The sequence below is a fragment of the Eublepharis macularius genome, chromosome 1, assembly GCF_028583425.1.
Source record: "Eublepharis macularius isolate TG4126 chromosome 1, MPM_Emac_v1.0, whole genome shotgun sequence".
Lineage (NCBI taxonomy): Eukaryota > Metazoa > Chordata > Lepidosauria > Squamata > Eublepharidae > Eublepharis > Eublepharis macularius.
In genome coordinates this window covers 85,562,332-85,588,892 of record NC_072790.1, presented here as the reverse complement: position 1 = coordinate 85,588,892, position 26,561 = coordinate 85,562,332, and the positions used below count along the sequence as shown (strand labels likewise).

General features: G+C 40.6%; 1 protein-coding gene across 1 annotated transcript; it reads right to left on the bottom strand.

The window, feature by feature from the left end:
• Positions 1–670: 670 nt before the first annotated feature.
• On the bottom strand, positions 671–25,385 carry LOC129324302 (EH domain-binding protein 1-like protein 1). The gene is made up of 2 exons (XM_054971476.1): positions 24,417–25,385; positions 671–724 (listed from the first exon to the last, which is right to left on the bottom strand). The coding sequence occupies exons 1-2, from the start codon at positions 25,383–25,385 to the stop codon at positions 671–673; spliced, it is 1,023 nt and encodes a 340-aa protein (XP_054827451.1).
• Positions 25,386–26,561: the final 1,176 nt, after the last annotated feature.

The window sequence follows — 26,561 nt, the reverse complement described above, 5'->3', positions numbered from 1 at the left end:
GAACATAGAGAGTAACCAGTTCTGCTTCTTACAGTAGAATGAATCAAAGTCTGTCTATTTTCAGGGACATCTTAATGATAATGTGTACAGATTACATTTGCAAACACTTTACTTTAAGAACCGCCATCTAAATCTGATAGATTGGTGTGAATGGCTTTTAGCTAAATGTTAATCATCACCTCTAAAATAAGACCATGTGTACAAATGGAAATAACACAGCTTAAACACAGGGTAGGCTATGCTTAAATAATGGTAATACTAAAGTGAGATTAAAAACACTCCATTGCCTTATAAATAAATACTTATTCTTCTCTAGAATAGTAAATATAAAGGGGTATCTTGGTGACACTATAACTCTCTGATCTTACTCCTTTTAAAAATTTGTTTGTCTCTGCCCTAAGTCAGCTTTTTTTTTTTTTAACCTCTACAGGAACAATTTTACTGTAGGTCAATTGGAATATATTTTGCTCTAGGTCAGTCTGAAATACAAATAACTTTTTAAGATTATTCTGTCAACTGTTATTTATTTTATGTGTGCATGTTCTCTAGCTTTGTTTTCCTCGTTATTGTTTATAGTGTCTTCTCAGATGCTTTAAAATAAAATGTTGCTACTTCAGATTTGATATTTTTCAAATTATTATTGCAGACTGCTTACCTCCCCTATCTTCCTTTACTCTTTGTAGTATGAGCTGAAAGGTTTCAACTGAACAGCTTGAAAGAGAACCTGGGGGAAAGATTCATCCGTACATTTAACATCAGAACATTGTGCTTCTGCCAACACACAAGAAATTGTGGAGGGTGGGGTAAAAAAGGGGTTACCCACTCCTATAAACAATGCAGCATCCACTGGGGTGGCATTCTGGTAGCATTTTGCCAGTGCTATTGCTAGTGCTATTGCTAGCTAAGCAATAAATGTTAAGGATCAGAGTGTAAATCTAGTTTAAACTTCCATTGCAAGATAATGCCATTACTTGGAGGAGAAGGTATGGGGTTGAAACCACACCCCACACACAAATTCAGTAGCTTCATCCTAATCCTCCTCCTCCCATAACTGCCATAGATGCCATCAATGGGTTTTGCACAATAAGAGCTATTTCTGTTGTGCTCATACTCCTAGTACATTAGCTGTCCAATGGAGCTACATATTTCTAAACCCGCTGAAGTCAGTGGTCTTAGAAGGGTGTGATTTTTTTTTTAGGACTGTCCTGTTGGACTAGCAATAAAGAACATAGGGTTCAGGATTTTTAATGTCTGGCTTAGGGATGTAACTGTCAAAAGCACTGGTATCCCTTAAAAGCAGTAAGAAAGAAGAGTGAAGATAGTTAAAATTATTTGAAGGCCCTGTATTCATTACAAAAAGTGATCTTTAATTCACTTTGGTGACTTCATTAGAGCAAAAGTTGTGTCTGAACCACAACCTAACTAGTTGCCAAACTGAAAGTTTATCTGCTCCTAATGTGCATATCTGGACTTGTAGCATGTTTACAAAGGACAACAGATAAAACAAAGTGGAAAATAAAAACCAGATCATTTAAGAAACAAACAATTGGAAGTTTAAAATAGAAGTTTTCACTGGTATTGGCATGAGACGAAAGGAGCAGCCGAACTACTGTGTCTGCCGCAGTCTGAAATAAAGTATTCATTAGCTCTTAAAATCTTTTTCAATTGCTTAGATCATGTATGATCTTAAACCAGCCTTTCAAGTACATTTGAATCCCTACAGGTTATACCTTTGCTATGATGTTTTATTTTTTAAAAAGAATGTTTGCTTTTTATTTCTGTTGAATTTAATCTTTTTATTTAAAAAAAAGACTGAGAAAGGAAATAGTCTTGACAAAGTTCACATAGCTAATATTGGATGCTTGTACTCAATCGAAACAGTTGAAGTGGCAGGAGTTCCTGCATAACTCAAACATCTAAGTCAGCAATGATTGAATGTCACTATAAGGAGTAGTAAGTTCTCAGTGTGTAGTCTCTAATTAGTCCAGTGGATCCCAACTGGTCTATTGCAATCCCTTTGTAATCTGATCCTAAGTGAGTTAACTAAAATATTAGTCCTACTTTCATGGTGAGAGTGATACAGCAAACTTGCTGAATGTCTGGATTTCGGTCAGTTCCTGAATGGGAGACTTCCTCGGAATCCTATGTAGACCATCTTAAATACCATGATAAAGGAAAGATAGGATTAAAATGTAATTAATAATATTCCCAAGAAAGGTGTGCATGAGATTGCATCCTTAATTCCTAGTGAATGTGTTTAAGGTTGCAATCTGTTGCTCATGCTCATCACAGGGTTATTTTTCTGTAGGTATGTGGACCCAAGAGGCTTGGAAGGTACATTTTGAGGAGTGCAAAACCACCTGTAATAGTAAATAAACTGTATGTTTTGGAACACATTTATCTCTTTTATCCTGACAATCCTATCTCATATCTCTACTGTTCAGAGTTTTGCAATATCACTACCACCGCATAAACAATCAAACCTTTAACTATAGTACTCTGGACTCAAATGCCCATTAAATATGTGTATATGATGGAAGTGGAGAAAATTACTTTGACGAGTTTTCTTATTGAGTATTCTTTCATAAAAGATACAGCACATTTCTGCTCAGTTCTCAGCTCTGACAGATACATTTATTTACTGTGAATGATGCTTTTAAAATTGCAAGCTAGATTGCTCAGTATTATAGGGAACAGCATTGTACTGCACAGCCAAGCATAAAGAAAACAAATATAATGAAAATAAAAAGCTTGCCATGGCATGCTGCATTGCACGGTAAACTTAAAGAGGACAAATAGTTTCTGAATGTTGGAGGACTTTGGAGTGGACACACCAACTAAGGAAAATCAGACCGACAATCCAGTTCTTTTACTTTCTGTGAATAAAGTCTGCTACTATAACACCCTGCGATGTTATTCACCCTACTCCGTCACAATGCAATTTCAACTTGAGCACTGTTTTTTTTTTCTTTCATACACAACTTTCAGAATTAACTCTCCACTGGAAATTTAACAGTTGAGCGGCATGATATTTCATATAAACACACTTTGTCACTTTTTGTGATTACCTAAATGAAAAACATCTTGAAAGGTACAACAGCAGTTCTGTTACTGCATGACTTGTGAGCAGAACTGTTTCAAGTCCTGAGGCTGGCCACTTCCCGTGAGTGTGAAGCCACCATTCTTTCATCCAATTAAAATTAAGATAAGTTATGTAATTCCCCCTTAAAGTCAGCAATGCCCTTCTACTCTCTACATTGGACAAACAGTTCAGTCCCTAACCAAAAGAATAAATGGATAGAAATCTGTCATTAGAAATCACAACACTCAAAAATTGGTGGGAGAACATTAATCTTCCAGGGCATTCCATCCCTAACCTAAAAGTGGCTGTCCTCAAACACCGAAACTTCAAGGGGAGATTAAAATGTGAGATTGCTGAAATGGAGTTTATTCACAAATTCAGAACAATGGAATGCTCCTCCCCTCCGGGGGGGGGGGGGCGCTGAATAGAGGCTTAAGATTCTTATACTATAAGTTCAAACTGAGAGAGGACTAAGGTGCCTTTGGTGGCAGCAAAAATCTTAGGGAACACTAAGAAATGCAGGAAGGCCCTATAAGATACATCTCAAAAAGAAAGTAAAAGCCCCACCATGCTTTAAAGTTTAAGAATAGATTTAAGTTAGGGATGCTGCGATCTTCACCGCAAATGGGTTTGCCAGGCAAATTTATCATAATTGTTTAGCAGTGACTATTGTGAGGCAATATCAGAATTACTTCATAGCTCAAGCAAATATCATGAACTCCTCCTGAATTGATAGGCACAGTATTTTTTTTGCCTAAACAGGGAGTGGTGCAATTGACCCACCACCAGCAGACAACTGGTTTTGAATTGGCTTTCTTGAAATGCATTGAGATATTGTGCAAAGATGCAAATAAAATTAGGAACAGATTATGAAACCAAGGGAATGGGCAAGCAGTTCCTGTATGCTCTCCTCCACTATTTCCTTTTTCCCAGAAGTGTGGTGTAGTAATTAGAGTGTCAGACTAAAGTTCCCCTTTCCCTCTTTCCTTTCCACATATGAGTCAACCTGCCTTTAGATACCACCCCCTTCACATCTTCAAGTTTCTCTCCTTCCATCTGTAGGAAATAGAGATGGGCACGAAATAAACCACAGAACAAAATTTTGTACAGAATGGCTGCTTTTTTTGCAGTGAAACACGCGGTCCGTGGGACAGCATTTTTATGTAACTCTGGTTCAGAGTTTCACAGACCCTGCGCTGGTTTCAGCCCATCGGCTGAACCCAGTGTGGGGTCTGTGAAATTGACAGCCCAGGCAGCAGGAGAAAGGGGCTGTCAGTTTCACACACCCCGCACTGGGTTCAGTCATGGGGTCTGGCAGAAGGAGAAAGATGCTGTCAGTTTTACAGACCCCACGCCAGTTCCAGTGTGGGGTCTGTGAGGAGAAAGAGGCTGTCAGTTTCACAGACCCTGCGCTAGAACCGGCACAGGGTCTGTGAAACTGACAGCCCCTTTCTCCTGCTGCCCGGGCTGTCAGTTTTACAGACCCCGCACCAGTTCCAGCACAGGGTCTGTGAAACTGACAGCCTGGGCAGCAGGAGAAAGAGGCTGTCAGTTTCACAGACCCCGTGCTGGGTTCAGCCAACTAGCTGAAACTGGTGCAGGGTCTGTGAGACTGATAGCCCCGTTCTTCTGCTGCCCAGTAGCCGGAGCAAGGTGGTTGAAATGCCACGAACCATGAACCAATTCCTGAACTGGGAAAAGGTCAGAGGTTAATGGTTCATGGAATGCTATGAAAAACAAATCACATGGTTCATTTTTTTTTTTGGTTTGTGCCCGTGTCTAGTAGGAAGTCTTCCCAGGAAAAGTTTTTCCAAGTTGCAAAAGTCTGCAGGGGCTATAAGAGCTATGATTCATTATTTTTCTTAATCCTTTCCTTGTTTTACTGAAAATTTTGCAAAGCTCCACATTCTGTTGGTAGGATATACTTCAAAATCAATTCATTTCGGAAGTCAGATTTAAGGCTGATTGCAGAGAAAAGAAAGATGTCTGTGCTGCAACAGTGCTATTGGGCTGTAAGAAGCAACATGCGTGCATGAAAGCTTAGCATTTGCCTGTGTGTATATGTGCACTATTGTTGTGCACTGAACACCTGTGAAAGGCTTGCCAATTAATCAGATCTATCATTGATAAATAGGTAACATATTCACAACTGGTGATAGTGAGGCAATCTAAATACACAGGAGTTCATGCATCCCCGATCTAAGTTTGGTTCGGATGCTTCAGCATGTACAAAATTCAGCAACTGAGGCCCGAAATGGAGCCTGACTAAATGAACATAATATTAATTCTTTTACACCTACACTAATTTCCCATTTGCTTCTGGGCTCAATTCAAGGTGTTGCTTTTGAACTTTGAAGAAAGATCTGGTCATCAATTTCTGATGTTTGTGACTCTTGATTTTTTTTCTTTAGTTTTAGAAATTTCTGAAAAATCTCCTCTATCAATGTATGTCCCCATTGTGTAAATGTTCTGATCCGCACTCTGAGGATATGTTCAGAAGTAGATACAAAGATGTTAATTCTTTCACCTGTTCTGATATTTTAATCTGAATTTAGGAAACTTGACTGTTAAGTAAATATCTTTGGATAGGTTCATTATATTACAAAATATGTGCAAAAATTGTATATACAAAATATGAACAACAAAGAGAAACAACAATATTTATACCACAATATCGTATGCCATTAAAGGCACTTGATTGATTGGGTATACCACAATACTTGAGATAACTCCACAACAATACCTCTAGTTTAACTTTTTCCTCTGTTTTTGCCTTATTCCATTAAAAAATAAAAGGTTTCCATCTCTGGCTAAACATAGTTTGCATAATTGTTTTCTTTCCCCTTAATTGTCTATACAATAAACCAGCATTTCCTGAGCCAAATTTCCACTGAAAGTATTGTCTTCTGCATCAATTTTTTTTGCCATGTATTATCTAGCTGCCACTATTAAGTTTTGGTATCCATGTTTCATATCCAGCTCTTTCTGCATCTGGCCTAATAAAATTAACATTGATTTGTATATGTTGTTGACATTGGTAAAAAAAAATACAGTATCTGATTAGAGAAAGTTTATGGATCAGTGGTAGAGCATAACCTTGGCATGTACAAGGTCCAACATTTAGTCCCTGCCATCTGAGTTCTGAAATAGCAAGCCTGGGAGAGAACCCTTGCTAAGATCCTGAAGAATCCCCACTAGACAGAGTATATAATACTGAGATAAATGGCTAACAGTATGCCTTGTATAATGCAGCTTCAAGTCCATAGTTTGATGCAGGGGGGTGGGATCAGATATACAGGACTATTAGCAGAACAGATGCCAGGATTCCACTGTCATGGTGGAAAGCTGTCAAGATGTAGCCGATTTAAGGTGACCCCTGCTGGGGCTTTCAAGGCAAGAGACTAACAGAGGTGGTTTGGCATTACCTGCCTTGCATAGTGACCATGGTCTTCTTTGGAGCTCTCCAAAGAAGACCATGGTCACATATAATAACTAACCAAAGCTGACTGTGCTTAGCTTCTGAGATCTGATGAGATTGGGGTTACCTAGGCTATCAGGATCATGGCTCCATGTTCATAGTCTTATCCAAACCTTTGCAGTGATGAGTGACATCACAGGAAAGTTTTGGTATCCATTTGAGAGCCTCTTCAAATGCCTGATGCCTCTTGGTGCTTACCACTTCTGTTGGTCCCTCTTCCTCCATTTTCCTACCAACCTGAATTGAACCTGCCAGTGTTACCAATCCAACAGGAACAGTTTGGCAAATAGCCTTACCACCAAAAAGGTTCCAGCACAGAATATGAAAAAAAAGGTCCCAACCAACTGCCAATCTAGGCTTAGAGCCCCCTCCCCCCAAATCCTATTTGTAGCCCTTAAGTAACCAGCTATTTTCTGCACTGCCAGCATGGGGTGGGAGGAAGAGATGCTATTGGGGTGTACATAATGGAAAAAATGAGCTGAAATTACACACAAAAATTACTGGTTCAGCTGGTTACAGCAGCTTCTGGAACATTCGAACAAAATTGAGAACCCAAGCTGTAACAGGTCCCCCCCCCCCCCCATTGATCACTTCATTTATTTTGTGTGTTTTGCTTGGTTCTTACCAGTGCAACCATAGCGCAGGGAGGCAGGCAGGTCAGTGTGACTGTGGAGGGAATGGGAAGGGAAATGAGCCATTTGAAAAGAAAGGAGCTCCCATTGTCCATGGGAGAGGAGAGAGGGGAAGGCAAACTTGTTTTGTTATTGTTGCCACTTCCTGGGTAACAGCATTGTCTTGCAGCTAACAGAAACTCAGATGATCACATGGCAGGATGCAAAGGCAATAATTTATTTGCTATGAAGTGAACAGCAGACTTTTTATGAATGTTGTGCTGCGCTGTTTGGGTCATTTTGAAAGGGAGGTGAGGGGCCAAGGAGCTGCCACAGCTCATATGCAAGGGAAGCTAAGCTAGGAGCTACTTGCAAGCATGCCATTGCTCTCACAGAAGCTTTTAGGAATCCTGCCCAGCAGAAACAAGCAACAGCACGTAGCAGGATGCAAAGGCAATAATTTATTTGCTAAGAAGTGAAGAGCAGACATCGGATAAATGTTGTGCTGCATCATTTGGGTTGTTCTGAAAGGGAATCGGGGACAAGGGGCTGCCATTGTGATGCATACGCAAGGAAAGCTAAGCTAGGAGCAACTTGCATGCCTGCTGTTTCTGTGCCTGTGGCTTTCGGGAGTCCCTCTCAGGCAGAAACAAGCAACAGCACAGCAGAAAACCTGACAGAAAACTTGGTGGGTAGATGCATTGGGGAGAAGGACTGCATTCTGTGAGATTTTGGTGACATAATACGCAGAAACAGTTGACTCAGAGACTCATATCCCATTCCCCCCCCCCCCAAAAAAGAACAATAAGTATCTGCACATGTGTGGCTGTTCTCTCAGCTAAAATTTATGATAATGGGGAAACCCAAATGGATTACATCCAAAGTGTCTCTGGCCCCACCCGGAACAAAACAGTAAATTACGGGCTTCATTTGAAAGCTCCAAATCCCATTCAAAAATGACAAAATTCATATGCTATTGCTTGATGCTATTGCTGATCAAAGAGGCTAAGGGGAGTGTGGCTTGCTTAAATAGTCCATTTGTAGTCCATTCATACCTCTCCCCAATTATTGGTACAATCAATGCTGCAGTGACACCACAGCAAAGGAGCTACTTTTCAATTCTCCTGAGGAGTGACAGCAGACCTTCCTATCACCCTGCCAACAATCATTAGGTATGGAATAGCAGAAGAATGATAAATACTCTTTTGAATGAAGTATTTGCAGCTGTGCAGTAGTCATGGTAGTGAATCTTCATTTCCTAGCCTTTTGAGTGCTTTTGCATCTGTGCAGTAGGTGAAATGATTCTTACAGCATCATGGATGCTGAGATATAATTACATGATGTGAAGGGGGAACTACATTTCCCATAAGGGTGTACATGTGTGGAATAATGTCAAAAACATAGACCTGAATGCACACCAAAAGCAAAAACACTTTTGTGTTGATAGGCGCTGACTGACTGATTTGCTTATTGCTTCTTATAGAACTGGTTGTCAAACAACTTGCAGCAACAATAGCTATGGAGGAAGGGGTCAGAAAAACTGGTCATCTCATCAGGCTTTGAACACGCATGAGAAACTGCTGGTTTCACTGTACTGTATTGCACTGCTGGTTTCACTGTACTGTATTGTGCTGTGTGAACAGGTAAAATGCAACCTGAACATGCACGAACTGTTTATGAACAGCCAAACAAATCAATGAAACAAGGACCCCTATTTACAACTGGTAAGCAGACTGCTATTAGTCTCTATTTTTAATTTTGTGTCCATTGAGAGAATTTGTGGTTGAGAAATATGTGAAAAGAGAGAGAGTCAGTTTAGGTGAGAATATTTTAATACTACATTTCACATGAGTGAAGAACTGGGGCAATGCAAGGATAGGAAATCCTATTCATCTCGGAAGGAAAAAAGAAAGTGCACCAGTTATTCTTGTTTTTCTTCAAATGATAGAAGATGCTGGAAAACCTGTCATCAGAATCATATAGTTTGACAGTGAGCATTAAAGGGTTAAAACTCATTTTAAAACAAGATAAAATTCAAAATACACGCATACTGCTAGAACATTTGAAAACCAGAAAACAAAGGGAGGATTTTACTCACTGAAAAGGCTTGTGTTTCAAAATAGCTTTTTGAGATAGCTGCTGACTCTGTTTATGGTGTTTATGTTTCTGTGTTCATAGTGATTTTTTATTATAGATTTCATACAACAAGTTTATTTCTCAAGGTCATAGGTTCTGATTGTTCAGTTCCTTATTATATGGCCTGCATCAGGAGTGTAGCTTTGGATTATATTTAATACCCATTACATTTAATACTCTTGTGAGTTCATGCCAGCAGGAAATTTGCACAATATCTGTGCTCAAATTCAATCAGTACTGAAGGAATGTTCTGCAAATTTTATAGATGATGTTTCTCAAACTGGGAAACCTCACTAGACTCCAGAAATGAAAGGCTTGCCCTGGGTCAGATGGTTAAATTGTCCTACATTCTTCCAATATACAACCCTTTCACAAAAAGTCATTTTTGAGACTTGGAAATAAATGATGAATATTTCAATCAATTCTTAACTGCAGTTTTCCTAGCTACATGCTGAATTGCTAAAGTGATATGTAAATTGTCAATAAGCTGACATCACACTGTATTACATTGTTAATGTAGTGATTCCAACTGTGTAGAACTGAGAACTGGACCAAGGTTGCCAAGTCTAGATGTGGAGATGGCTCTATTCACATTTCATAGAAGAGGAAATTTGGTTGTATGTGGCTTATTATATCACGGAGACCATGGAATCAAAAGCGAACAGACAAAAATCCAGGATGTGATGTCTGTAGGTTGCAAATTATTCAGCTCCCACAAGTGACAGCCAGAAGGGATGTGCAAAGTGAAACAAATGAGCCAGAAACACACCCAGTCCTCCCGGGCTGCCACAAAGGTTCATTTTATACAGATTAGGGTGAAAATTGGAAATAATAAATTATTATTAAGAGAGCCACATTAAGGAAGGCTCAGACATGTGGACTAGATTGCTGCCCATTCATTGTCTTTCTGCTGCTTCTGTCCTTCGCTGAGGTGCCACTGCATGCCAACTGTGACGTCAGAAGTCAACCTAAGGTAATGTGTCAAGAAGCACCAGGAAAAACTTCACCTTGCCCAGAAAAGACTTCCAACTTGGGCATCCACGTGCAACAGTACATGCAACTGTTAATCTAGTGTAAAACCAATGATAGATAGCAGGGCTGTGCAAATAGAGTACAAATAGAGCCTCAGCTTATTTTTCAAACCCCACCCCCTTGAAAACAACAGTGTGCAGATGTGCAACCAACCAACAATAACCTTGCCTTTCCTCAGGTATTTTGGGGGGTTTGTAAACACTGAACCCTATTGTGTGTACTCAAACTTGGTGGGTTAATGGTTTTAAGGGAGGACTGTGTTCTGTGTGATTTTGGTGCCTTTAACTGCAAAAATAGTTGCCCAAAGAGTTTGGAAGCCTTCCTTGCAAAGAATGGGGCCAAAACTCATGATAATGAGGAGAAAAAAACACAGAACTGTACTAGCAACCCCCTATAGGGGGTGGGGTGGAAATTAAACAGAGTTCATTCAGAATCCCTGGATTCGAAACTGAAATGGATTTTTTTTCAGTGCACATCCCTAACAGCCAGTGAGGTAAGACAGGGAAATGCATGTTGAGAAGACATGTCACATATTTTGTATGACTAGCTATTAAGCAAGGAGACAAAGTAGTGTAGGATTGATGTTTTTGGTGGTAGTTTCACCTGCCCCAATGCCTAGTTACACAATGATTCTACTGTTAAAAATACAAGACCCATCCCAAGATCTGAATCTGACAATGCTGAGCACACATACCTCAGTTTCCCCCAGATGCTTTGGGGGTAACATTTGGTTGCAAGAAAAGACAGTGAGTGAAGAAAGGAGATAGAATATACTGACTCAGGTAGGAGAACAGCCATAAATGACCGTATGCAACACAAGAACCTGTGCAAGAGTTAGATTTGAGGAAACATAGTAGAATCTGTGGATCAGGAGAATGGAAAAGCAACCAGCCATATGTCAAATAGAAAAGAGTCCAGTAGCACCTTTAAGACTAACCAACTTTACTGTAGCATAAGCTTTCGAGAATCACAGTTCTCCTCGTCAGATGCATCTGATGAAGAAAACTGTGATTCTCGAAAGCTTATGCTACAGTAAAGTTGGTTAGTCTTAAAGGTGCTACTGGACTCTTCTATTTTGCTACTACAGACTAACACGGCTAATTCCTCTTGAGCTGTATGTCAGAAATAGTTGATTTTGATTTGTTATGGTAGGAGTTAATAAATTTGAGGTATGAAATATGAAACTCATAGCTAAACAGACATGGCTGGTGTGTTCAAACCAAAAAAAAAACATGCCCTCACTGGTCTGTTGCTCAGCACTTTAATGCTCCTTAATAGCTTTTTAACTACATCACACAAAACTACAAATGATAGTTGTAAAGTGGCAATGGTAAGAAAGTCATCTATTAACACCATTTCATAAGCCAGTAAAAGAGGGAAAGTATTAGTTTGCTTATTCTTTTCAGTCTAGCCTTGTCTGAGGTGCACAGTTAATGCCAAAAGAAATATGAACTCAGGAGGATAATTTTATCATTTAAAAAGGGTGGTCAGATTATTCTTCTGATAAAGATTATCTTTGTAAGGCCAACATTATTAAACTGTAATTCACATAAAATGTTCTGAGTTATCTTATTAGATATATTTCTGAGCATTAAGAAAGCCTTCTTAATAATTTACTCTAATGCTGAAGAAATTAATGGCACTATTTAAAGGATCTTCGCTAACAAATTGTAATTGGCACAAACTGCATGTTTCACTGCATGCCAAAACTTTGCAGTGTTAACATACTTTTAACATCCATATAATATGTCATAATCTTCGAGTTTGTACAAAGTTACTCGTCTTTCTCAAGGGTTTTTTCCAAGTATTTTCAGAAGAAGAATACTCATCAGGTTGACCTCAGCAGCTAGGGAAGATATCAAATACTTCATCCATACTGTTTAGACCTAAACATCTCTTTATCAGTTACACTTGTCCTTTGAGCAAATGGTTCCCATAATTTTTTGTTTAAAATCATACCCTTTTTTGGTTTCCTTGCACTAATTTTTTCCTTCAGACTCTGTGCATGTTTAAATATAATCTATGCATCAGCCAATGAAGAATTATTCATTGCAAGCAAGGGACCCACGAGGGCACATTGGATGGGAACTGCATTCTCCCCACTCCCTTCCTCCCCTTGGCAGGCTCCACAGCCTTTTATCTTCCTTACCTCATAGCCACCTACCATTTTCTGTTTTTTTCTTTTATTTAGCTCTTCCTTCCTTTCCCCAGGAATTCCTCCGCAACCACCCCTTTATCTGCTTTCTTCCCTTTGTCTCACCTCTTTTCAGTGTCTCTCTCCTCACCTTTGCTGGCACTGAAATATGGAAACCTTGGCAATCTTATTTTGGGTTACTTATCAAACTCCCTTCACAGTGGCTGCAGAGATCCCATTATATATTGGTTGGCTTGTTTAAAAAGCTGAAACGTCTGAGCTTGTGCAAATACCATTTTTAGTGTCGGGATTCCCCTGGGCTTTCAGAAACAGCTTCCCATTCTTGCACATTATGCAGAGTTTTTTTTTTAAAAAGTTAGATATATACATATATTATTTATTTACTTCATTTGTTGTCTCCTTTTTATGAGACTCATATCTACAAATAAGTACATTGTATGAAGATTAACTGTATAATTTGCTCTGTATAAATCGTGTATAACAACTATACAATATATACAGATGCAATACAAATAAATCTGCAAAATAAGCAATACAAAGTAAAGACGATAACAATTTGAATGGGAACATGTGCTCATCCCTATCAGCATGCCTATACTGGGAGGAGAACATTTCAAATCTTCTACTTATCTGAGGTATAGTCTAAAATAACATTTGGATACATCAAACCACATTACTACAGAAATTTTGATCAGCAGGAGGAAAGGTTAAATAATCATAGAAGTTGTTTTCCTCCAGAGAGCTAGGATAGGGTGTTGATCCAAGTTATTGTTTGATCTAAGTCTATTGTTTTAATGCTATTCTTTTAAGATTTGCTGCCTCAAGCAGGTCTCTGGAGGTGACATAAATTTTCTAAAAAATAAATACTGCTGAATTCAATCACTGTTGAATCACTATACATGTTTAACTATCCTGATTTCAGCTTTAAAGGCTAGAATATACTTTAACACTTCTCAGGATAGCAAGATCTGGGTCCCATAGGATCTTAATGACCAACTAGATTTCAAAGGTACAGGCTTTCAAGTCCAATTTCCCTTTGTCAGCTTTGACTCTCAAAAGCTCATTCCTTGGAAATTTAGTTGGTCTTTAAAATGATATTGGACCGGAATCTTGGTCCTCTACTGCAGACCAATATGACTACCCACCTGAAACTTCTCAGGATGTGGACTCATTTTCTTTTGGTATCTGCTCACATTATATAACTGTGTATTTTAGATGTAACTGTGTAATTTTATTTAAAAAATGTTTGTTTTCAAAGTTGTATAAATCTTGGTTATTTTTTTTAAGTCATTTGGAGTCATTGTTCAGCAGAAAACAAACAATAATTCCCATTGTTATTCTGTCTCTTGCTATTATCCAACCCTCCTGAGTGGTATGTTTTCCCTCTAGAATTGAAGTACATGATCATAACTATTTCATCACAAGTGAACTTGGAATTGGGCTCATTTTAGATAAGGAGACACGGAGCCAATCAAGGTGGAATATTAGGACACGGTAAAGTAAATTGCAGTCAATTAGCCCTTCTAGTTAATTGAGACTAGGATTCTACCCCTCCTCCCACTATGCAGTGAAATACAAATAAACTGCAGTGATTTTCAAATGGTGTTTGGGACTTGTGAAGATTCTGTTGTATGAGATCCAGAGAAGTTAGCCATGTTAGTCTGTAGTAGCAAAATAGAAAAGAGTCCAGTAGCACCTTTAAGACTAACCAACTTTACTGTAGCATAAGCTTTCGAGAATCACAGTTCTCTTTGTCAGATGCATGGAGGGTAAGAAGAAACTGGTCAGATATATAGGTGGAGAGGGGAGCGGGGAGTAGATGCAATCCTGTGAGATAGGTTAAACTGAGAGGGTGACTGGCTTAAAGTCAGCCAGAAAGCGTCATGGCATCTATTCCCCCCTCCCCTCTCCACCTATATATCTGACCAGTTTCTTCTTACCTTCTTTTCTTTTCTTTTTCTTTTTTTTTATAGAGAATTTTTTTGGATGAGGTAACATACAATCATTTCTTAGTACAATATATTTTTCCAATTTAACTCTTCTACATATCTACATACCCCACCCCTCCCCTCCCCCTTTTCTTTGTTGATTTCCAACAACACTCGAGCCCCCTGTTTATTCATAGATATTATTATTATTACACTGTATTGCTAATACTTATACCATGGTATAGATCTTAATATATTTTCTTTCATTAAAGTCTCTTATATAAAATTTAAAGTCCCTCAAAAGACCACAATTGTCCTTTAACATCGCATTTCTTTTCCAAATATTTCTTGTACTTCTTCCAATCTTCCAAGAAGGTTTGTGGATCTTTCTCTTTCAGATTTCTAGTTAATTTGTCCATTTCGGCCATGTACAACAGCTTCCTTGTCCATTCTTCAATATTCGATACTTCTTCTTTTTTCCAATATTGAGCATATAGAGTTTTTGCTGCTACTATCATATAATATAACAATATCTTATCGTTACTATCGACCTCTTCTAAATGTAAAGACAATAACATTTCCGGATTTTTAGCAACATTATATTGTAATATCAAAGACATTTCAGCACATATTTTAGACCAGAAGTCCCTAGCCTTTTGACAAGTCCACCACATATGAAACAAAGAACCTTCGTGCTCTTTACATTTCCAACATTTATTTGACAACTGTTTGTTAGCAATGGCTAGCTTTTTCGGTGTTAAGTACCACCTATACAACATTTTATACCCATTCTCTTTAATACTGGTACAAGTTGATATTTTTAAGGTATTTTTCCATAACTGCTCCCATGCTTCCATGGTTATTTCTTTATTACAGTTTATAGCCCACTTTACCATTTGAACCTTTGCTGTCTCATCTTCTGTGAACCACTTCAATAACAACTTGTACATTTTAGATATTGCTTTAATATTATCTCCCAGTAGTATCTCCTCCAAGTCTGAGTTTTTGGTTCTAAAACCTACCTTCCTTTGCTCTGAATCAAATAGGTCTTTGATTTGTCTGTATTGTAGCCAACCATATCTAAATGGCAAATCCTCATTTCTCTTAAGCTTCAACTGATCATCTTCTAGTACTGTTAGTTCTTTGAGGGTAAGTCATTCTTTCCCCTGATATTCCAAATTTGGATTAACTACTTCAGCCGGCACAATCCAAAGTGGTTTCTTTTCTTCTATAAATGTCTTGTATTTGAGCCAGATTAACAGTAAATTTCTTCTTAAGTAGTGGTGCTGAAATATTGCATCCATTTTATATTTTTCATACCACATGTATGCATGCCATCCAAATATTTTATTATGTCCTTCCAATATATATATATTTTTTGTCTTTTGATATGTTTATTTCAAACCCTGGTACAAATTTAGTGCAAATAATCTGAAACAGACTGAACTGGGGGCTTGAGGCGGGGTGGTAGGGGAAGGTTGGTGCAAAACTGGGAATTGAAATTTTGCATGATCAAATATGGCTGTCAGAGAGTCCAAGGCACTTTGTGACTTTTGTACCATCCATAAGAACAACAAGTAAAATACAGAGCCACATGAAAGCTTTGTAAAAAAAAAAACACCAGCATCCTTGGTCGGGAAGGAAAGGGGAGGAGGCAGCCATTGAAACCAGAGTGGGAGCTCACACGCAGACAAGCACGCATACGAATAAATAGGTTCTAAGTTTGGAGAGAGAGATTTAAAAGGCTGGTTTCTGCTCTCTCCGGAGAGTAGATTCATGGGCACTGCCCTAAAAAATGCCATCTGAAATATTGTCTAGGTCTTGGAAATGGGGTAAGAGAAAGAAAGCAGCTCAGGACTGCGCCCCCCTCCCCAATCCTCTTTGGCATAACTTATGTCAAGCGACAAGCAGCTTAAGGCCCCAAAGGACTGTGAGTAATGATTGGCACAGGCAGGACGCAATACTGTGTCAAGGCAGAAGGGTGCCCCTGTGAAGGCTGGTGGGGATTGGGTCAGGGGCTGTCTTTAGGGAGCAAGAAGAGCTTTCATTTGCTAACTCCCCAATAACTTCGGATAACCATCCCTTTACTCTTTCTGCCAGGATCTTCGCAAAGATCTTGTAGTCATTGTTAAGTAAGGAAATTGGCCTATAGTTTTTAACATTAGTCAAGTCTTGTCCTTCTTTGGGGATCAATGATATATTAGCTTCACTCCAAGTATCTGGAGTTCTTTGGTCTCTCAAAACACCATTGATCACTTCTTTTAGGAATGGTACCAGTTCATTGACCATTACCTTATAAAATTTAGCTGTAAGTCCATCAGGTCCTGGCGCCTTTCCCAGGTTTGTTGTCTGAATTGCCTTTCTTATCTCCTCCTCTGTTACTTCACTATTCAGTTTGTCTCTCCAATCTTCCGAAATTACTGGAAGCTTCATTTTCCCCAAATATGCCGCTATTGAGTCTTTATTCACTTCTTTTTTGTCATACAATTTAGCATAAAATTTGTAAAAAGCTCTACTAATAGCAGTCTGTTCCAAATGTACTTTATTGTCCTCACATATTTTATTTATTGTCTTTTTCTCCTTTCTCTTCTTCAATTGCCATGCCAGGTATTTCCCAGGTTTATTTGCACCTTCAAACGACTTTTGGTTCAATCTCTTAAGATTCCATTCCAGTTCTTTATTATTCATTGCCATCAACTGCTCTTGAAGGATTTTAATATCCTGGTAAATTTTCTTTTTCCCTGGTCTTTTCTTTAATTGTATTTCTTTGGCTTTTATTTTTTCCATAATCTCCTGTCTCTTCTCCTCTCTTTTCTTTCGAGCTCTTCCATTTAAGTCCATCAGTATACCTCTAATTACTGCTTTGTATGTATCCCATACCTTGTTGGCTGGTACTTCACGGTTCATGTTGTACTGTATGAAGAACTTAGTTTCCCTTCTCAACATCTCCATATTTTCTCCCTCTTGTAACAAGTCCTCATTTATTCTCCATCCTTTCCTCTTAGTTCTTTTTCCAAACTTCCACATGATTGGGTTGTGATCTGAGTAGGGGTGTGCAAGCCAAAAATTTTCGGCTATAGCCGAAAGTAGAAAGCCGAAAGAAAATTCTCTATCGTTAAAGCTGAAAGCCGAAACAAGAATCTCTTTCGGGATTCGGGATTCGGGATTCTTTCGGCATTATTTCGGCATTCTTTCGGCTTTTTTCTATGGGAAAATGCCTCCGTCTTCCAGGACGCCTGGAGGAGGCATTTTCCCACCGAATAAGCCCAAAATTGGTGGGGACCTTCCTCTAACCCTTCTCTAACAACCACCCAAGTTTCAGACAGATTGGACTTTGGGGGGCCATGTTATGGCCCCCCAAAGCAGGTCCCCCCATCCTCCCATAAAGGAGCATCTTCTTCATTATTTCCTATGGGGAAAAAATGAAGAAGCAGGCTTCCTTTGCCAGGGGTGGCATTTTGCATGCAAAATGCCCCCTTACCCTCAGGGGCCCTTCTCCCACCCCTCCTCCCACCCCCCACCAAGGCTCAGCCTGCTCCCACTTGGGGGGGCCATTTCATGGCCTCCCCAAGTAGGTGCTCTAATCTCTACCACTGACAGCTGGGGGAGGCTTGTGTTGCCAGGGGTGGCATTTTGCATGCAAAATGCCCCCCAGCCCTCTGGGGCCCTTCTCCCACCCTTCCTCCCACCCCACACCAAGGCTCAGACTGCTCCCACTTGGGGGGGCCATTTCATGGCCTCCCCAAGTAGGTCCTCTCAGCCCCTAAAGTCCACCCCTTACAGCCCCACACAAACCCAATTCCCCCCCAGCTGCCGCACACAGACCCAAATCCCCACATTAGCCCCTCACAGACCCAAATCCACCCCCACCTGCCCCACACCCATAACCCCAGGAACAGGCTGGCAAAGGCCAGCCCTCTCCCTTTGTTCCCTATGCTGGGAACTTCTAAACTCTCTTTCCCTGGGCAATTCTGCACAGCCCAGGGGTGCCACAATGGTGGGCACACTTCTGAGTGCCAGCTGGTCCCTGTGAAAGAACACCTGAACCACAGACACCCTCCCTCAAATTCCCCCACCACCTACAGAGATAGCTGGCCAGCCAGCCCCATTGTTCCCTATGATGGGAACCAACTGCACAACAAAGAATAAAACAAGAACAACACAAAATAAAGTTTTTAAAAAATTATTTTCTCCCTTCCAAAGTACAAGTAGGCAAAGCATTATGACACATTACACCAGCAGTCCCCCACACAGAAAAATAACACAACTCACTTAACATCAGAGAATCACAAAGCACGATTCCTGTCAAAAACACTTTATTTCTTGAACAGCTTTAGGTTACACAGCAGGGGGGAACACCAAAGGGCTTGGCAGCAGTATCTTACACAAAAATAACACAACTCACTTAACATCAGAGAATCACAAAAGCACAATTCCTGTCAAAAACACTTTATTTCTTGAACAGCTTTAGGCTACACAGCAGGGGGGGGACACCAAAGGGCATGGAAGCAGTATCTTACACAAAAATAACACAACTCACTTCACATTAAAGAATCACCCCAAAAAATTGCTGTCAAAAGCACTTTATTTCTGTAACTGCTTTAGGTTACACAGTAGGAAGGCACCACAGAGCAGGAAAGCAGTGTACTACACAAAAATAACACAACTCACTTCACATCAGAGAATCACACAAACACAATTGCTGTCAAAAACGGTGAAGTGGGTTGTATTATTTTTTGTAGTACATTGCTATCATGCCCTTTTGTGCCCTCCTACTGTGTAACCTAAAGCTGTTCAAGAAATAAAGTGTTTTTGCCAGGAATTGTGTTTTTGTGATTCTCTGATGTTAAGTGAGTTGTGTTATTTTTGTGTAAGATACTGCTTCCATGCCCTTTGGTGTTCCCCCCCTGCTGTGTAGCCTAAAGCTGTTCAAGAAATAAAGTGTTTTTGCCAGGAATTGTGTTTTTGTGATTCTCTGATGTTAAGTGAGTTGTGTTATTTTTGTGTAAGATACTGCTGCCATGCCCTTTGGTGTTCCCCCCCTGCTGTGTAGCCTAAAGCTGTTCAAGAAATAAAGTGTTTTTGACAGGAATCGTGCTTTGTGATTCTCTGATGTTAAGTGAGTTGTGTTATTTTTCTGTGTGGGGGACTGCTGGTGTAATGTGTCGTAATGCTTTGCCTACTTGTACTTTGGAAGGGAGAAAAAAAATTTAAAACTTTATTTTGTGTTGTTCTTGTTTTATTCTTTGTTGTGCAGTTGGTTCCCATCATAGGGAACAATGGGGCTGGCTGGCCAGCCATCTCTGTAGGTGGTGGGGGAATTTGAGGGAGGGTGTCTGTGGTTCAGGTGCTCTTTCACAGGGACCAGCTGGCACTCAGAAGTGTGCCCACCATTGTGGCACCCCTGGGCTGTGCAGAATTGCCCAGGGAAAGAGAGTTTAGAAGTTCCCAGCATAGGGAACAAAGGGAGAGGGCTGGCCTTTGCCAGCCTGTTCCTGGGGTTATGGGTGTGGGGCAGGTGGGGGTGGATTTGGGTCTGTGAGGGGCTAATGTGGGGATTTGGGTCTGTGTGTGGCAGCTGGGGGGAATTGGGTTTGTGTGGAGCTGTAAGGGGTGGAATTTAGGGGCTGAGAGGACCTACTTGGGGAGGCCATGAAATGGCCCCCCCAAGTGGGAGCAGGCTGAGCCTTGGTGGGGGGTGGGAGGAGGGGTGGGAGAAGGGCCCCAGAGGGTTGGGGGGCATTTTGCATGCAAAATGCCACCCCTGGCAACACAAGCCTCCCCCAGCTGTCAGTGGTAGAGATTAGAGCACCTACTTGGGGAGGCCATGAAATGGCCCCCCCAAGTGGGAGCAGGCTGAGCCTTGGTGGGGGGTGGGAGGAGGGGTGGGAGAAGGGCCCCTGAGGGTAAGGGGGCATTTTGCATGCAAAATGCCACCCCTGGCAAAGGAAGCCTGCTTCTTCATTTTTTCCCCATAGGAAATAATGAAGAAGATGCTCCTTTATGGGAGGATGGGGGGACCTGCTTTGGGGGGCCATAACATGGCCCCCCAAAGTCCAATCTGTCTGAAACTTGGGTGGTTGTTAGAGAAGGGTTAGAGGAAGGTCCCCACCAATTTTGGGCTTATTCGGTGGGAAGATGCCTCCCCCAGACGTCCGGGAAGACGGAGGCATTTTCCCATTGAAAAGCCGAATGAAAGACGAAAGAATCCCGAAACGTTTCGGCTTTTTTCTTTCGGCTACCCGAAACGTTTCGGGATTCCCCGAAACGTTTCGGCATTCCCTGAAAGAAGCCGAAACACTTTTGTTTCGGCATTCTTTCGGCATTCTGAATGCCGAAACGCACATCCCTAGATCTGAGCCTACCATAGGCATTATTTCTACATCCTTAGTCCAAAGCACTAAATCTTTTGAGGCCCAGATCATATCAATTCGTGATAGAGTGGAATGTCTTGCGGAGAAAAATGTATATTGTCTACCTGTGGGGTTCTGTATTCTCCATACATCTTCCAAAGTTTCCTGCTGCATTAATGCGAAAAAAGTCTTTGGTAATAATCCTCTTTTCTTTTGTGCCATTGCTGATTTTTTATCCTGCTCCAAATTTGTGACTCCATTGAAGTCTCCTGCAAGAATTATCTGGTCATAAGAAAGTTCATCTAATTGCTTCCTCAAATCCTCAAAAAAACTTTCTTTTGCTCCATTAGGTGCATAAATTCCAATCACCAACACTTTCTTTAAATTCCATGTACATTCCACTGCTAGAAATCTGGCTTCCACATCTCTAATCACTAACTTTGGCTGTAGCTCCTCTCTTATATATACTGCCACTCCCCTTTTTTTCTTTTTTGAGGCCGCTACAAAATCATTGCCCAATTTGCTCAATTTAAGATATTTTACATCCTGTTTTCTAATATGAGTCTCTTGTAGGCACACAATATCACATTTCTGTTTTAATAGCCAGTGGAAAATACTTTTTCTCTTATTGGGTGAATTAAGTCCATTGACATTCCAAGATATAACTTTACACTCCATATTCATAGCCTTGTTGCTGGTAAGTCCTTTTCATTGTCCCTCATAAACTTTTCCATTTCAAATTCAGATCTGATGCGCTTTTTCACACCTCCAAACTCAAATGACAGTCCTTCCGGTAGTTCCCATCTGTACCTTATTTTCATGTCCTTCAAGATTTGGATTAAAGCTTTATATTTTTTCCGGTCAAGCAACACCGATCTGGGTAACTCCTTCATAATAATAACCATCTTGCCATCAACCTCCAATGGGTCTTGAAATTGCTTACTCACAATCATTTCTCTCATGTTTCTGGTCGTAAATTGCACAATTACGTCTCTTGGTAGTTTCCTCTGGGTCGCAAATCTTGAATTTATGCGATACACCACATCTAGAATAGCCACAATTTCCACCTCCTCCTTCCCCAGGTATTCAGCTAACACCTCAACAATTTGTTCTTGGGCTGTCTTTCCCTCTACCTCCAGCAAGCCGCGAAACCTCAGCTGCTTCTCCATATACTTGCTCTCCGCAACTGCCATTCTTCCCCTCATCACCCTCATGTCCGTTCGTTGCATATCTGAAAGGTTCTCCACCGCCTTCTCCACTACATTGACTTTTTTTTTTTTTTGAAAAAATTTTTATTGGGTTAGGATCAAATGTTTACACATTACAGTCAATATTCCCATTTCCCAATTTCTAACCCCCTCCCTTTCCTCCCCCTTTTTGTTGACTTCCAACAGTTTTCCAACCCTTTGTCCCTTTTCCCTTACTCCTTTTAATCTCCTCTATCTAACAAATATATATTCTCCCTTTATTCTAAGCAATACTTCTTTAACTATTTTTAATACTCTGTACCCTGACTATGAGTCCCATTTTCCATAATGGATAAACAATTTATCCCATTTTTCATTATTTCACTTTCAAATATTTCTATATATCATAAACTATGTAAACCATACATTCATATAAATCAACCAGTTTAACTTATACTCTATATGTTATTCATTCTATCTTCTTCTTTCTATTTTAGTTATATTTGTTTACATTAGTATTTCTATTCCCCTTCAGTCATAAGTCTATATATGATATCAATCAATTTGACTCATATACAACTTCAAATAAACATATTCAGTTTGGTACAGTGTACGGAATCAAAAAGAAAATATTATTAGTTAATCAATCCTTATAGTTAACCCTTATGATTAATTATTTTCTATCAATATTCTATTTATTATTCTATATATATCAATCTAATATCATAACTGCTTAGAAATTCTCTTTTACCTCTTCTCCTCCCCGGTAAAGTCACCCCCCTCTACATTTTATTGTACTTCAGTAGTTCTCAAACTGCCACAGTTCTCCTCCCACCTCCCATTTCTTCTCCAAATATTGTTTCAGCTTCTCCCAGTCTGTGTTAAACTGTCCTGAGTCCAGGTTTCTCAATTTTCTTGTCATTTTGTCCATTTCTGCCATATACAGCAATTTGTGGATCCAATCTTCAATAGTTGGCACTTCTTGTATTTTCCATTTTTGCGCATACAAAAGTCTAGCTGCTGCCGTCATGTAAAATATCAACGTCCTATGATGGGCTGGAATTCCCTCCATTCCCAAGTTTAGTAGCAGGAGTTCTGGGTTCTTATTAATTTGAAATTGTAATATCTCACTCATTTCTCTTATTATTTCCCCCCAGTACTGCCTAGCTACCTCACACGTCCACCACATGTGGTAGAGGGAGCCCTCATGCTTCCTGCATTTCCAGCATTTATTAGAAGTGTTCAAATTCCCTAGCGCAATCTTCTTTGGTGTCATGTACCAACGGTAAATCATTTTGTAAATGTTCTCTTTAATACTAGTGCATGTCGTTGTCACCACTACATTGACTTTTTGTTGTGCTGCTTGCACATCACTTTGTATTGTTTCCATTCCCTTCTTCACTTCTGCCAGTTCATTTTTTACTGTCTCTTTAACCTCTTTAACTTCCTTTACCAGCTCCTGTTGGACCTTTAACATTTCCAAAAATCTTTTATCCAGATTTTCTATAGCCGTTTGCCACTCTTTCTTCGACATCGTGGGGCTTGACTTGCCTCGCTCCCACGTATCTGCTCGTTTCCTTAGCTCCGTGGCGCCTGGCTTAATGTCCTTTTAATTTAATTTAAATGTCCCGGTTTCATGAAGAAAAAAAGACGCTTAAAGAGTCCAAAATGTCGGGCGTCTTTTCTCTATGGTTTTTCAATAGTTTTTGTAATCCAATATGGCCTACTTCCTCTTCTGCTGAAGTCAATGCCCTTCCCTTTCCAAAAATGGCGATTCCCTTCTTCCTGTCTGCCAGTGAGGGCCGTCTCTCTCCCGCAGCTCTATCCCTGTTACGTACTTCCTGTTTCCCGTCTCCTCACTGCAGCTCTCGCGATGGTAGAAACTTTCTCACAGTCCATTATCTCCCCACAGCCGCAGGTATGAAAAACAATTATCCGATTTCTCTATTAACTTCATTTAAAATGGTCCTTTTTCTAATCTGTTTCTTGCCGAGTCTTCCTCTAGTTATAATCAATCTGTTGCAGTTTAAAAGTCCACTTTAATGCTTCATTACTTTAAGTATTTCGTCCCGTTTCAAGAGATAGTGATCTTTACCTTTTCAAACGTCTTTCTGGGTTGTAATCACTGCTTCAATCTCAAGATCTCTTCCACCTTCTTTCCCCCTGTTGAAGCTTGGGCATGTAGGTCTTATGCCAGCCGCACTTGCCCCAGGACTGCTGCAGAGATTTAAGCCGACCTGTCGTAGGGTAGGACTTCAAGAGTCGGGAGAGAGTCCGTTGCGCAGGACCCCCCCTCGCCCGAGATCAACGCGCCCTGAGGTGTTTGAGCGTTCTATGCCTATTCTCCGCCTGAGAATAGGTGGCCGCGGGCTTTTTGGCCCCCGCCGGCCGCTGAAACGGCAGCCCGGTCAGCTCTGCTCTTAGAGCTGCTTTAGACCTCCATGGATCCCAAGCCGGAAGTCCTAGAGCAATCCTTTCTTTGATGTCCAGGTCTCTCACCAGTTCATCCCTCTGGTTCACCAGGGACACCAACTCTTCCAGGAGGAGCTGTTCACGCTGCTGTTGAGCTTCTGTTTTGAGCCAGTCTTCAATGGCCATCATTGCTCTCAGTTCACGGCTGAGGAGTTCGAATCGCCGTTCCAGGTCTTGTTCTTCCATCAGAAGCTGCAGTTGGTCCTGCCGCCGGATCAGGGCATTCTTCTTATTTACTAGCGTGAACCATTCCTGGATCAGCTCCTCTTCCTTCACTTTGTCAGCACCTGATTCCATGAGTCCTCTTAGTTCCTTCTCCACGATGGCTGCCCATCCATCAATTTGCCTCTGTTCCGTCTCCAAGGCCCGTAGTTCAGCTACCACGTACTGGCTGGTATCCTGGAACTTCGGAACCTCCTCTTCATTGGTGCTGTTCTTGAGGCTGGAGTCCTGGATCGGGTTCTGGGAAGTAGTGCTGGAAGGAGCTGTATTTTGCTGTGCCTTTGCAGAGCCGTGTCTGAGTCTCAAACTCTCATCAGGGCTATCATCCACAGCCGGCCTTTTGGTGGGTTCCTCTGAAGGGCCACCGACATCCGTTTCGTCCATTGACAGAGAGGACTCGCTCTTGAGCCGCGAACGGCGCTTCTTTACCAGGTCTGCGTCTCGCACATGAGCGAAAGTGGACTTGCCTGCATGGGGCCGCGGTGGGGCTACAGGCCCCTGCTGGCTCCCTGTGGAGAGGGTGCGCTGCAGGGGGCGCTCACCACCCGTCCGGGAGGCGAGCCGCTTTAGCCGTGGAGGGGGCACCAGCTTTTCACCATTGCTGGCCAATGGTTTCCCATCAGACTTTTCAGCTTCTATCCCATAATCCCTTGCAGCTCCTGGTTCTGTGTCTTGGATGGGCCATGTCCTTCCAATATTAGTAACTTGTGATTGGTCAAGGTTACCCATTCTCTAATCCACACCAAACATATTGCTTCATGGTAAAGTCTTAGATCGGGTAGTTGCATACCTCCTCTTTCCTTCGCATCACAAAGAATTTTCATTTTCACTCTTGGCTTCTTTCCTGCCCAGACAAATTCCGAAATTTTCCTCTGCCATTTTTCAAATTGCTTTTTATCTTTTACTATTGGTATTGTTTGCATTAAAAACATCATTCTGGGCAGCACATTCATTTTGATTGTGGCAATTCGACCTAACCATGAAAATTTAATTTATTCCATTTTATCATGTCTCTTTCAATTTGAGTCCAGAGCTTTTCATAATTATTCTTGAATAGATCTATATTCTTAGCTGTCAGCTCTAACCCCAAATATTTAGTTCTATGTACCACTTCGCATTTTGTTAAATCATTCAGTTCCTGCTGCTTCTTCTTGGTCATGTTTTTTGTTATTATTTTTGATTTCTTTTTATTTATATAGAAGCCGGCCAAATCTGCAAACTCTTTTATTTTATCTAACAATCTTGGCAGGATTTGTAGAGGGTCTTCCACTATAAACATCACATCATCAGCAAATGCTCTCAGTTTGTAGGAAGACCCTTTTATTTTTATCCCTTTTATAGTATCATCCTCCCTGATCTTCCTCAATAATACTTCCAAGACCATCACAAACAAAAGCGGCGATAGTGGACATCCTTGTCTGGTTCCTTTCCTTATTTCAAATTTCTCTGTTAGGACATCATTGACACAAATTGTTGCTCTTTGTAATTTATAAATTGTTTTGACTGCTTCTATAAATTCATTGCCTAAGTCCATCTTCTCCATAGTCGCAAACATAAAGTCCCAGTTCAAATTGTCAAAGGCCTTCTCTGCGTCCGCAAAGAATAGGCCAACTTCTTTATCAGGTCGCTTATCATAATATTCATTGGCATTTATCACCACTCTCAAGTTGTCTTTTAATTGTCTATTTGGTAAGAATCCAGCCTGATCATCTTCTATAAAATCCATTAGCCATATTTTAAGTCTTTCTGCTAATATTCTTGCCATTATTTTGTAATCGTTGTTTATAAACGATATGGGTCTATAATTTTTGACATCTGTCAAATCTTGATTTTCTTTCAGGATCAGAGCAATAGTTGCTTCATTCCACGTATCTGGGAGGCCTTTTCCTTGAAGCATTTCGTTCA